Here is an 11,812-nt window from a genome sequence, read left to right on the forward strand (position 1 = left end):
TCCCGTCCTCCTCCCTGCCTGAGGATGTCCCAGCCTCCTCCTTGCCTGAGACTGTCCTGACTTCCTCCCTGTCTGAGGCTTTGCTGTCCTCCTCCCTGTCTGAGGCCTTGCTGTCCTCCTCCCTGCCTGAGGCTGTCCCGTCCTCCTCCCTGCCTGAGGCTGTCCCATCCTCCTCCCTGCCTGAGGTTGTCCCGTCCTCCTCCCTGCCTGAGGCTGTCCCGTCCTCCTCCCTGCCTGAGGTTGTCCCATCCTCAGATTCTGTCCCTGACTCCCGTGCTTCCTGTGCCCTTGTGCTTTGGCTACCCCTTAGGACCCCCATCACCTCTTCTTCCTTCCCGGTCTCTTTGGCTCCAGACCCCTGGATCTCCTCTGCAACTGTCTCCTTGACCGTTTGCTCTAACGACCCGCTGCTGTCCCCTGCTACCTTTTGTCCATCAGCACCTACCTCCCCCTCAGGCTCCCGGTGCCAGGTCCACTCTGACTCCACCTTCCTGGCCACCTCTGGTTTTCTTTCCCTGCCCTCTTCCGCCTCCTCCTCCTGTTCCCAGGTTCTCGGTGTCTCCTCTCTGTTCACTTCCTGCTCATTGGGCCCTTGACTCTCCCGGGCTTGACTGCTATTGTCTCGACCAGCCTCAGACCCTGCCTTGGACTCCTTTCTGGCCTCTAAGTGGGCCCTTGGCTCCTGGCACCTGGCAGCCTCGGCTGCCTCCCAGACCCCAGTGTCCTGCCTGTCTGCCTGAGACCCATGGGAACTGCCTTCTTCCCAACCCCAGGTCTGTTCTGTTGCTGAACTTCCCTCCTGGCGTCTTCCAGCCTCCCCGGGCCCTCTCAGCCCTCCAGCCTCCTGATTTGGGCTGCCTCCAAGGCCCTCCAAGGCCTCCTGGGCTTCCTTCTCTTCAGGCTTCCCTGGCCTTCCTGCAGCCACCTCCCCCAGCTCCTCAGCTGCCCTCGCCTCCTTCCTCTCTGCAGTGGGGACCTCAGCTTCCATAAGGTAGGAGACAAAGGAGCTGAGGGAATCCTAGAAGAGAAGGGGGGGAGGGGACAAAGGCATTAAGGGGAGGCCCTCTCCCCCAGCCCTCCTTCTTGGGACCCTGGCCCAGAGGAACTCGGGCCACAGAAGAGGGGTTCTGGGATCTGGGAGGGGAAAGAGAACTGGATTTGCAGAAGGAAGAAGAAAGGGCTAGATTAGGGGTAGATTGATGTGTCTATGGAGGTATGGGGATTGAAATCCAGAAACGATCAGGCTAGGAGGCTACCTGATCCTGGGAAAGGGATGTCAAGTCTGAGGAGAGTCTCAAAGGGAGGAGGGAAGGAGGTGAGGCCCCAGGGAGCAGGGTGAAAGTCTCTGACATCTCTTTGCCCCTCTCACCAGTGCTCCCCGCAAGGCCTGATGCAGCCCAGGGAGATGTAGCCGGAGGAAATCCATCCTGTCTGTCTCTGTCTGTGTGTCCAGAAAGCTGACAAATGACCATCCCCACCCCACCGAGACAAGCCAGTCTTCCCCGGGGGCCCAAGATACTTCCTCTTCCCCTGTGTCTCCCTGACGCATCCCCTGTTCAGGCCCTGCCCACCCTCCGCAATGCACAGAGCAGCTTCCAGCCCTGGCTGGGAAATGGGTGTGCATCACACAGGAGACTCAGGTGCATATTTGGAGCTGAAGGGCAAGGGGGGAGGCCATAAAGAAAAACATGGGAGCAGGAGCCCTCAGAATTGGGGACGGGGGGAGGGGGGGTGTGGCAACTGCAGCTCAAGTGACTCAGGTCTTGTATTCACACCTCAGCCATTTCCGGCTCCCCCTAAGCCACAGCCACTCTGTGAGAGGAAGCTGGGGTTTGTGGTTCCTGTTTTGCCTAGGGACAAAGAGTAGGAGTGAAGAGGGGCTGGTAAGAGCTTTGGCTTCTCATTTCAGGGTCATTAATGCTTCCTCAAAGGGAAGAAGGGGCTGGATTGGTGGCCCCAGTGCCCATTCCCTCATCCGTAGTCATTCTTGCGAAACAAAACTTGGCTAAGCTTTGTATTGTGGTTATTTGTGTCTACCTCCCACCCTCCTGTGAGTTCCTTGAAGGCACAGGCCATGTATGACATGTTGCTCAGTTTGTCCCACATGGGTAGTAGGACACCATTTTTCACTGGTTGAGTAACCTGGGAAGCAGACCAAAGGGGGCACATTTCAAAGAGCAATCTGAGGACTTGGTGGTGAGAAAGAGCTGGTAGAAGTGGGCACCAGCTGGTGGAAGCCCATAGAAGAGATTAGCAGGGGAAGGACTCACTGAAGAACATTCAGGATGCTGCTTTACCACCTAGAGAAAGGTAAGAGAATAATCACTTCTTATTTTGGACTATGTGAAATGACTTTGATCTACACCTCTTCCCGCAATCCCCTCCCTGATCGCCACTTTCCAAATTTCCAATTAGAGGAACTAGATGAGATCACAGAATGAGACTCTTGGACCTTAGAATCGTCTGGTCTAAGCATTCTCGAGGCAGGCAGGAATTCTGCCGCAGCCTGCTGAGCCAAGCACACCTGCCTCTGGTGCTCTATTCCCTATTGTTAAAAGGGTCTCTAAGGTCAGCTTTAGGGCTAACCTTGTATCATCACCAGCAACTTTCCTTTTTTTGTTTTCTCATCTGTAAAACCAGGGGTTGGACTATTTCTGTGCTATTCTTTGGTTCTGGGATAATTAGGGGAAAGTGATCTCTTTAATGCTTTGGGTATTGCCAATAGACAGAAATCCTCTTAAGTGAGAGTTATCTTGATTTTCAGTTCTCAAAGCAATCTAAGGGCAACAGAGAGGAATAAGAATGCCCTGAAGCTGGCTGTCTTTGTTCCCAGCCAGAAACGGGGACTAGAGTAGCCGGGTAGCCATATCTATTTCTGGCAATCGAGGGCCGCGAAAGGAGCTGAAGTCGCTCACTGCCATGACTAGTCCTGGCACGACAGGGCCAGCACCTTGAGCGCCGCTAATTTAACGTCACGGCTCTTCTTGCTGATCCTACCCGCTCCAGTTTTAAACCAGCGGTTCCAGGGTTCTCCCGGCCTCTCTCTGACCCCCGCCCCGAGGCTGGGAAAGCCTGAAGCCAAGACAGAGAGAGGACCCGGAAGTTGTGGTGACCTCCAAGCACGTGATGAAAGCACCGCGGATGCTGTCACGTGACCCGCCAACCTGCGGTACCTCGGGGCCGAACTTGCAGCTGCTCTTAAAGGTACAGACGGCGGAGCCCCCTGCTTTAAAGGGGGCTGGGGCAGAGTCCCACGGGTGGGGCGTGGTGGGGGGTGCGAGGGCGCGAGATGGAGCCCCGGGGTAACGTGGTGGGTCGCCCGGCGCGAGTGCAGCGGAGAAGCCGGAGCTGGGACCTGCAGTGGGGCGTTGATCCTTCTCGTCTGTCGCAGACCCTCACCCGCCCGGTCGGAGCCAATTCTGGACTCTCGCAGACTTTGAACCCTTCACGGGACCTGAACTTGATGCCATGGGAGGCTGTGCGGGCTCGCGGCGGCGCCTTTTGGATTCCGAGGGTGCGTATTCCCGCCCACCCTCCTAAGAGTGACAGCCACTGCCCCGCGACCCACCTGATTCGGGGCTCGGGCTCTGGCTCGGCCCCGGGAGGACACCCGTGGGGCCCTCGTGCACCTGCGAGTGGGGTGGGGGTCATGCTCTCTTCTCGCTCTCTCAGGGGAGGAGACCACCCCGGAACCTCTGCCCCCTCTGCTGGACCGTCGGGGCGCCCTTTGGAGGAACATGATGGGTTTCTGGTGAGTGGCCCGAAGAGTTCAGCAGAAGTAAAAAATGGGGTGGGAAGAGTTGGGAAGCAACAGGAGGAAAAAGGGAAGAAAGAGTTGAGCTGCGAAAAGGGAGCTGCATTCACAAATATTTACTGAACCAGTTGGTTTGCCCTGAGGCAGCGTTTAAACCTCCAAGACTTCACTCATTTACTTCCCACCTTCACGTTTGGGCAAGATCCTACTACCAAATTTGTAAATACGTGTTTTTTTTAGAAGAAAACTTTAAGTCATTACTCTAGATGGGAAGCCAATGTTTTTCCTAATGCACGTTTTAATAAACGCATCCCCACTTTTTGAAAGGCCATCCATCTACCTCCTCAAATAGTTCCAATATTGAGCCTTGGGAAATCCTTCTAGCGCTGATCTGAACATCGAGGGCTTCGGTGGCACACTGGGTTGGAAGTGACTTCCCATGTGACTCTGAAAGAGTCCTGTCGCCTCTCTGAGCCTCTCTGGTTGCCTGCAGCAAAATGGGAAGAATGGTGGGACCACTTCGTAGGCTTGTGAAAAGAGCACATGAAATCTCTGGCACTGGGCCCAGTTCCTTTCCCATCACTGAGTGCAGCTCTGGGAAATGAGAGTAAGCAAAAAAAGATCCTTCATGGGTCATAAAGGGCTTTGGTAGGATCTTCTTTTAATCCCCACAGACCCTGTGAGGTAGTGAGAAGGAAAACCTGTGTCCCCATTTACACATGAGTAGCCCGAGGCCACTCAAGTAGGAAGCGGCAGGCTTGGAACCTGAACACAATCCTTTGGGCTTCAAGCCCCAGGAGCTTTCTACTGTTCCACAGCGCATCAGAGACAGTGGATCAGTGGATGAGAAATGCCCCAGGAACTGAACCATGGTGGGAGCTTGGAGGAGAGAGTCGTCAAGGATGACTTTCTTCTCTTCCTGGGGGAGACGAGATGTGAACCCAAGTCTGTCGTCCCAAAGCCTGTATTTCTAGCCCTAACACTGAAATGGAGATGGGGTCTGGTGAGAGAGAAGAACAAGGGAGCTGATTGAAGGCCATAGGAAGGAGAGATTTGGTGCTAGGACTGTGACTAGATTGTAAGCCTGGAAGGAGGTTAAGATCTGTTCTTATATGTCAGTTATATCTCAATAAAACGGAAGGGGAAAAAAGTCTATCCTGCTCACTCCAGGCTCCTGGGCCTTTGCAACAACTTCTCTTACGTGGTGATGCTCAGTGCTGCCCATGACATCCTTAGCCACCAGAGGGCATCTGGGAACCAGAGCCATGTAAGTGACCCTCTCTACCGCCACCACCATGTTTAGTCCTTATGGGGAGATGAGGGACTCACTCTAGAGCAGGGACCCCTCTGAAAAACTCATGGTATGGGGTGGCCAAGGGGTGGGCCAAGGGGACTAAAGTTCCCAGTCTCCCAGACCACAGAGCAGGAAGGGTTTTTAAGAATCAGTTGGTGCCACGTATACAAACTCAGATGTTGGCCGGGTGGGGCCGTGGCCTAAGACAGCGTTTCTTAACCCCAGCGCTGTTCATTTTAGGCTGGAGAATTCTTTGTTGTGGGGCTTTCCTGTGCATTGTACGGCGCTTAGCAGCACTCCTGTTCTCTACCAGCAGCATACCCCCTGTTCTATAGTTGAGACAAGAATGTCTCCAGACATTGCCCAATGTTCCCTGGGGGGTATAATCACCTCCAGTTGAGACCCTCTTGTCTGCGATGAGCTGGGGGCAGGGCGGGGGGTGGGGGGAGTACATGCCGAAGGAGTGCAGCTGCCACCTTGCAAATCCAACAGGGAGTCTGGTCCAAGGTCAGCTTTTCTGGAAACCCATTTTTTTTTTCTTGGCTGAGTAGCTACAAAGACTTGATCAAATTATTTAAAAACGTTGGCATTTACATATTCGCGTGTCTACATAAAACAGTTACTTGGAATCCTCAGGTCAGGGGTTGCTCGGGTGGTCCACACATGAGCCTGGCAGGGAAACAGATGAGACCAGGCTTGGAGCCACAGGGCTTTAAAAAACTGGATGTCCTCCTAGGGGCCTAAGAGGAGTAGGGCGAAGAGGAAAGGGTCACATCAGGGGTTTAATTTAACCCCACCCTCACAGATCTCTAAGTGAAACTCCTTTCCCATTCTCAGGGGAGAGAGACCCATTTCCAGACCATAGCTCTACTGCATATACACCCAATCCCTAAAATCGAAGTGGTAACCACACCCAAGCATCCACTGGAAGAGGTCCTTATAAAATATTTATATCAGAGAAAACAAGGCACTTTGGGAGCATTACAGCTCACTCTCCTACCTGTACATTGTTCTAGACAGAAAGTAAAAATTTAGAAGCCCAGATTTTTGAAAATGAAAGCTCCTGAATGTGTTACCCAAGTAGAGCCCATTTACGGGGCCATCTTTGGCCTTTGGGTCCTTAGTTTGAGCTTTCTACAGTAACCTCACCTCCCCGTTATGCACGTAGAGAAACTGAGGTCCCAAGAGGCCAGTGTTGACCCAAGGCCATCCCTCAAGTTAGGGCTGAGCTGGGACTGGAGCCAGGTTGTGTCTCCTCTTGCCTCCCTGGGTGAAAGACTTTCCTCTGTCATCAGGTGGACCCAGACCCACCGCCCACCCCCCACAATAGCTCATCTCGATTTGACTGCAACTCTGTCTCCACGGCTGTGAGTACCCATCTGGTCCCCCCCGACCCCCGCCCCGTCCCTCAGCACCCAGCTGCGACCACCGTGATTATAATAATTAAGACCATTTCCTGAGCCTTTTCCTGCATTGGCTCATGTCAGTCCTATGAGCTAAGTGCTGTAACCACCCCCCATTTTCCAGATGAGGGACCTGAAGCTCTGGACACAAAGCTAAGGAGCAGCAGAGCTGGGATTTGAGCTCAGATCTGTCTGACTTCAGAGCCTGTGTCTGCAGCAGGTCGACCTGGCTGGTGTCTGTCTTCCCCCGGTCACTTGGTTGGGAGGCTTGTCCCTGGGACCGTCTGGGGTCTCACTCTGTTCTGTTCCAGGCCGTGCTCCTGGCAGATATCCTCCCCACCCTCGTCATCAAATTGCTGGCTCCTCTTGGTCTGCATCTGCTACCGTACAGGTCTGAGTGGGGGTGGCGGGAGGAAGGTCTGGTGGGGCCTGAAGAGCGGGGAGGCCGGGAGGGCTACAGAAGTGGTGGGAGGGTTGGGGAGTTGTGGGCGGAGGCCGACCTTCCTCTTCCCTCCCAACCTCTCGCCCTCAGCCCTCGGGTTCTCGTCAGTGGGGTTTGTGCTGCTGGGAGCTTCATCCTGGTGGCCTTTTCTCATTCAGTGGGGACCAGCCTATGTGGTGAGTGTGAGGTTTTGTGTCAGGTGGGGAACCCAGAGGAACGGAAACAGAGCATTGTGGGGTAGTCTCCCCCAACTTCTGAGAGGAAAGGGATTGTTTTTGTAAGCCTCAGAAGCCTGCTGGGACTGTCACAAGTAGGAGATGGGAGATGAGGTCATTTTGGAGGATGGGTGGTGGTTGGGGTCGGGGGTGGGGGACAGGGATAGGAGGAAATGGATGGAGTATATGGAGCTTGAGATGAGCAGAGTCACCAAGACGCCGTGACGGGGGCAGCTGAGGCGTCAAGGATGAGTTCTTGCTCCGGAGTTGATAACTGGGTAGATGGAGGTCCCGTTCCCTATGAGAGGGCATGCAGGGGAGCGGGTTGGTTCTCCTTCAGATCTGAAGCCCCCCCCCCCCCCCGTCCAGGGGATCTGTTTTTCGCTGCTCTGAGCTGATGCAGAGGAGGCCATGGCCGGACACCTCAGGGGATCGGGGCGATCGGGGAGGCCAGGTGTGGCCACTGCCATGCTTGTCCTCCCCCCAGGTGTGGTCTTGGCTAGCATCTCGTCAGGTCTGGGGGAAGTCACCTTCCTCGCGCTCACTGCCTTCTACCCCAGGTAAGCAGGCAGAGCCGGGAGCGGGGAAGAGGACCCCCCTGGTGCTGGCTTTGGTCCTTCCTCATTTCTTGTGTTCTTCTCAGGGCTGTGATCTCCTGGTGGTCCTCAGGAACCGGGGGAGCAGGGCTGTTGGGAGCATTGTCCTATCTGGGGCTCACCCAGGCTGGCCTCTCCCCGCAGCACACCCTGCTGTCCATGCTGGGTATCCCCGCCCTGCTGCTGGTCAGGTAGGCTGCCGGGGCTGGGAGGATGAGGGATTCGAGGAGAGAACTAGATCATGCTCCCGATCTTCAGGTCCCAGCAGCCTTGTTAAGAGGGGATGTGGGTTCTGGACTCAGAGAGGCCTGGTTTGGGTTTTGGAGCTGCTACCTGTTGGCCGCATACCGTGGGACACCTTTAAATGATGTGTGTGAAGCATCTGGTAGTGTGGATCCCGAGGTGATAGAAGGGGACGGGGGTGGACTTTCTTTGATTAATTTTGAGGGTATTGGAAAAAAATGTTAACTAGCCAATCAAACCTGTGATTTCACAGATTATTGCTTAGGGCAAGGCCATGTAGAGAAAGTGAATCGATTTAAAGGAAAATAATAAGCAAACAATTTATATAGGAGGAGTGTAGACATGGCTGAGTATAGACCTGGTCTCTATAGAAGAGACTGAAAGTTCTGGCCCAGCACAGGATGAACACGTAATAATCATTAGAATAACAATGACAAGGGGCGCCTGGGTGGCTCAGTCGTTAAGCGTCTGCCTTCGGCTCAGGTCATGATCCCAGGGTCCTGGGATCCAGCCCTGCATCGGGCTCGCTGCTCTGTGGGGAGCCTGCTTCTCCCTCTCCCACTCCCCCTGCTTGTGTTCCCCCTCTCACTGTGTCTCTCTCTGTCAAAGAAAGAAATAAAATCTTTTTAAAAAAAAAAATAACAACGATAAGAAAACAGAGCTGACTTGCTTGGTGTGAGCCAGAAATCCAAACAAGGGTCCATGGGTAGAAACAACAAGGAGACAAATTTCAACTCTAAGGAAGGAAGCACCTTTCCTCAGTTAGAGCTCTCCGGCACAGGATCGGGGGGCCTGCGAGGAGTGTGGAAATGAGGGGGAGCTGCCCTGGGAGGGAGCGGCCTCTCCAGCCCGACAGAGGCGCTTCGGTCTCATCTTCATCCCACCTGTTCCTAGCTATTTCTTTTTGCTCACATCTCCCGAGCCCCAGGACCCTGGAGGGGAGGAAGAGGCAGAGACATCAGCACGACAGCCCCTGATTGGCAGTGGGGCCCCAGAGTCGAAGCCAGGTAGGAAACCCAGGAGTCCCTTGGAGCCGTCACTCTCTCTCTGGACGGGTGTTAGCCTTTCCTCTCTATGGTGGACACAGTCCGGAGGGGAGGTGGATGGCAGTGCTGGTTATGGTAAGAACCAGCGGCATTCATCTATTTAAGAACTACACACTGGGGCGCCTGGGTGGCTCAGTCAGTTAAGCGTCCGGCTCTTGATTGCATCTCAGGTCACCATCTCAGGGTCGTGGGATCGAGCCCCACGGTGGGCTCCACGCTAAGTGTGGAGTCTGCTTGAGATTCTCTGTCTCCCTCTCCCTCGGCCCCTCCCCCCAGTCACGTTCTCTCGCTTTCTCTCTCAAATAAATAAATCTTAAAAAAAAAGAAAGAAGTGCTCAGTGAGTATTTACCATGTGCTGATGATCACTGTGGGTACCGGGTGGCCGAGACAAGGAAAGGGGGCAGATTCATAAACAAGCAGCTGAATCGGAAACATGTTATTTTCGAGCCTTGGTAAGTGCTGGCCGGACATAAAGCGGGGATTGCTGCTAGGAACTGAGGGAAATAGAGAAGGGTCCCACCTAGAGGAGGTGGTCTGTGAAGGCCTTTTTGAGGAGGGGTCATTGGACTGAACTTTGAGTGACAGGGAGTCAGGTTGCAGGCCGAGTGGACAGCAAGTGCTAAGAGCCTGCGATGGGAAGGAGCTTGGATGTTCAAGAAGCAGAAGGAAGGGGCCAGTGTTGGAGATGTGTAGCTATCAAACTGTACAAGAGCCATGGAGAGATCCCACCAGTTAATTCCTTTTTATTTTTAATTGAGGTAATATATATCTAACATGAAGTTTACCAATTTAACCATTTTTTTTAAGAGGCAGAGGGAGAGAGAAAATCTTTTTTTTTTTTTTTTAAGATTTTATTTATTTGACAGAGAGACAGCGAGAGAGGGAACACAAGCTGGGGGGAGTGGGAGAGGGAGAAGCAGGCTTCCTGCCGAGCAGGGAGCCCGATGTGGGGCCCGATCCCGGGACTCCAGGATCATGACCTGAGCCAAAGGCAGATACTTAACAACTGAGCCACCCAGGCACCCGGAGAGAGAAAATCTTAAGCACAGAGCCCAACGCAGGGCTCGATCTCAAAACCCCGAGATCATGACATGAGCTGAAATCAAGAGTCGGACGCTCACCCGACTGAGCCACCCAGGCGCCCCTTAACCATTTTTAGTTGTACAGTCCCGTGGCATTTAAGTGCATTCACACTAAGAGTGTGAATATGGTTGGCCCTTGCCCACCAGCACCCCTCTGCTGAGTGGGTGTGCCAACCTCACCTGCCCTTCCCTCCCTGCTCCCCTGCAGACTCCAGCTCAAGCCTCTCCCTTCAGGAAAGGTGGACTGTGGTCAAGGTATGGACGGTGGCTGTGGCGACACCCCCCCCCCCCCCCCGCCGTGGCCAGTGCCCACCTGCCAGCCTTCCACTTAACGTCTTCGGACTCTTCCAGGGCCTGCTGCGCTACATCGTCCCCTTGGTCCTGGTTTACTTTGCGGAGTATTTCATCAATCAGGGGCTTGTGAGTGAGAGCTGCTGGGGGGGGAGGGGGCGGGGAGGAAGTAGTGGTCGAGGCAGGGGCCCCGAAGGTCTCCGACCATCTGCCCTGTCTGCCCTTGGCTGCAGTTTGAGCTCCTGTTCTTCCGGAACACGTCCCTGAGTCACGCTCAGCAGTATCGCTGGTAAGAAGGGTGAGAGGCTGGGTAGCAGGACGGGCAGGGGGCTGGGAGGGCCCCTTGATGCTAGGGCCTGGGGGCGGCCGGGGCCACCCTGCTGAGTAGCCACCCACAGGGGCTTCCTCCACCCTTCCTGCCCCCATCGAAGGTACCAGATGCTCTACCAGGCTGGCGTCTTTGTTTCCCGCTCTTCTCTCCACTGCTGTCGCATCCGTTTCACGTGGGTCCTGGCCCTGCTGCAGGTACCGAGCCCGGCCCTCCCTCTGTTCCCACCTTGGCTCCCAGCTTCCCAGACCCCAGGCTTCCTTCCATCGGCAGGAAGTGTTTGTTGCTCGCCGTCAGGTTCTGAGCCCAGGGAACAGGAGGCCAGTAGGCCTCTGGCTCTGTGTAAAATGTGTGGCCTCGGGAGCCTGGCAAACCTGGGTGCAAATCCCAGCTTCTGTCCTCTGTAGCTGTGTGACTTAGGGCAGGTCCCTGAACCAGCCTGAGCCGAGATTGCCTCATCTATGAATCAGGCGTGGCCAATATCTACTTCTCAGGGTCGTTGTACCAAATAGAGATGAGAAGAAGTGTTTTAATCCACGAGAAGCACTTACTTAATGATTATTTCCACAAGCCTTGTGCAGAGACACAGGCTTTCAAATAATGTTTCCATGGGTTAAAAAAAAAAAAAGTACTGTTCTTTTATTCTGGATGGTTCATTACGATAAAATCAGCAATGTTGTAGCCAACAGGTTATTTACCGCAAGGCTGGTGAGCAAATGTAACTTGCCGTGGCAGAAGTATTCCAGCGTTAAGTGAACAAACACACCATTCTTGCCCACGGTCTAACCAAAGTAGCTTCACATAACCAGCCTTCATTGTTTCAAGGTCACGAGTCTATAGCCCCTGAAGGTAACTATCAAAATAAACCTTCCAGAGGTGCCTGGGTGGCTCAGTCGTTAAGCGTCTGCCTTCGGCTCAGGTCATGATCCCAGGGTCCTGGGATCGAGCCCCTCGTCAGGCTCCCTGCTTTAAAAAAAATAAATAAACCTTTCATCAGTCAAGGAAAGTCCTTTTTTTTTTTTTTTTAATATTTTATTTATTGACAGCACAAGCAGGGGGAGTGGCAGGCAGAGGGAGAGGGAGAAGCAGGCTCCCCGCTGAGCAAGGAGCCCGATAG

The 11,812-nt window shown here is 54.1% G+C and overlaps 1 protein-coding gene across 1 annotated transcript; it reads left to right on the plus strand.

Annotated features, from left to right (window-relative positions):
- Positions 1–1,818: 1,818 nt before the first annotated feature.
- CLN3 (CLN3 lysosomal/endosomal transmembrane protein, battenin) lies at positions 1,819–11,758 on the plus strand. The gene is made up of 15 exons (XM_081810906.1): positions 1,819–2,310; positions 3,007–3,204; positions 3,392–3,514; positions 3,673–3,751; positions 4,925–5,021; positions 6,344–6,415; positions 6,763–6,842; positions 6,984–7,069; positions 7,596–7,668; positions 7,752–7,895; positions 8,842–8,954; positions 10,285–10,331; positions 10,428–10,496; positions 10,601–10,656; positions 10,799–11,758. The coding sequence occupies exons 3-15, from the start codon at positions 3,469–3,471 to the stop codon at positions 11,100–11,102; spliced, it is 1,266 nt and encodes a 421-aa protein (XP_081667032.1). The 5' UTR covers positions 1,819–2,310; positions 3,007–3,204; positions 3,392–3,468; the 3' UTR covers positions 11,103–11,758.
- Positions 11,759–11,812: the final 54 nt, after the last annotated feature.

Source organism: Leptonychotes weddellii, unplaced genomic scaffold (genome assembly GCF_054177405.1).
Source record: "Leptonychotes weddellii isolate Sample4059 unplaced genomic scaffold, ASM5417740v2 HiC_scaffold_4329, whole genome shotgun sequence".
Lineage (NCBI taxonomy): Eukaryota > Metazoa > Chordata > Mammalia > Carnivora > Phocidae > Leptonychotes > Leptonychotes weddellii.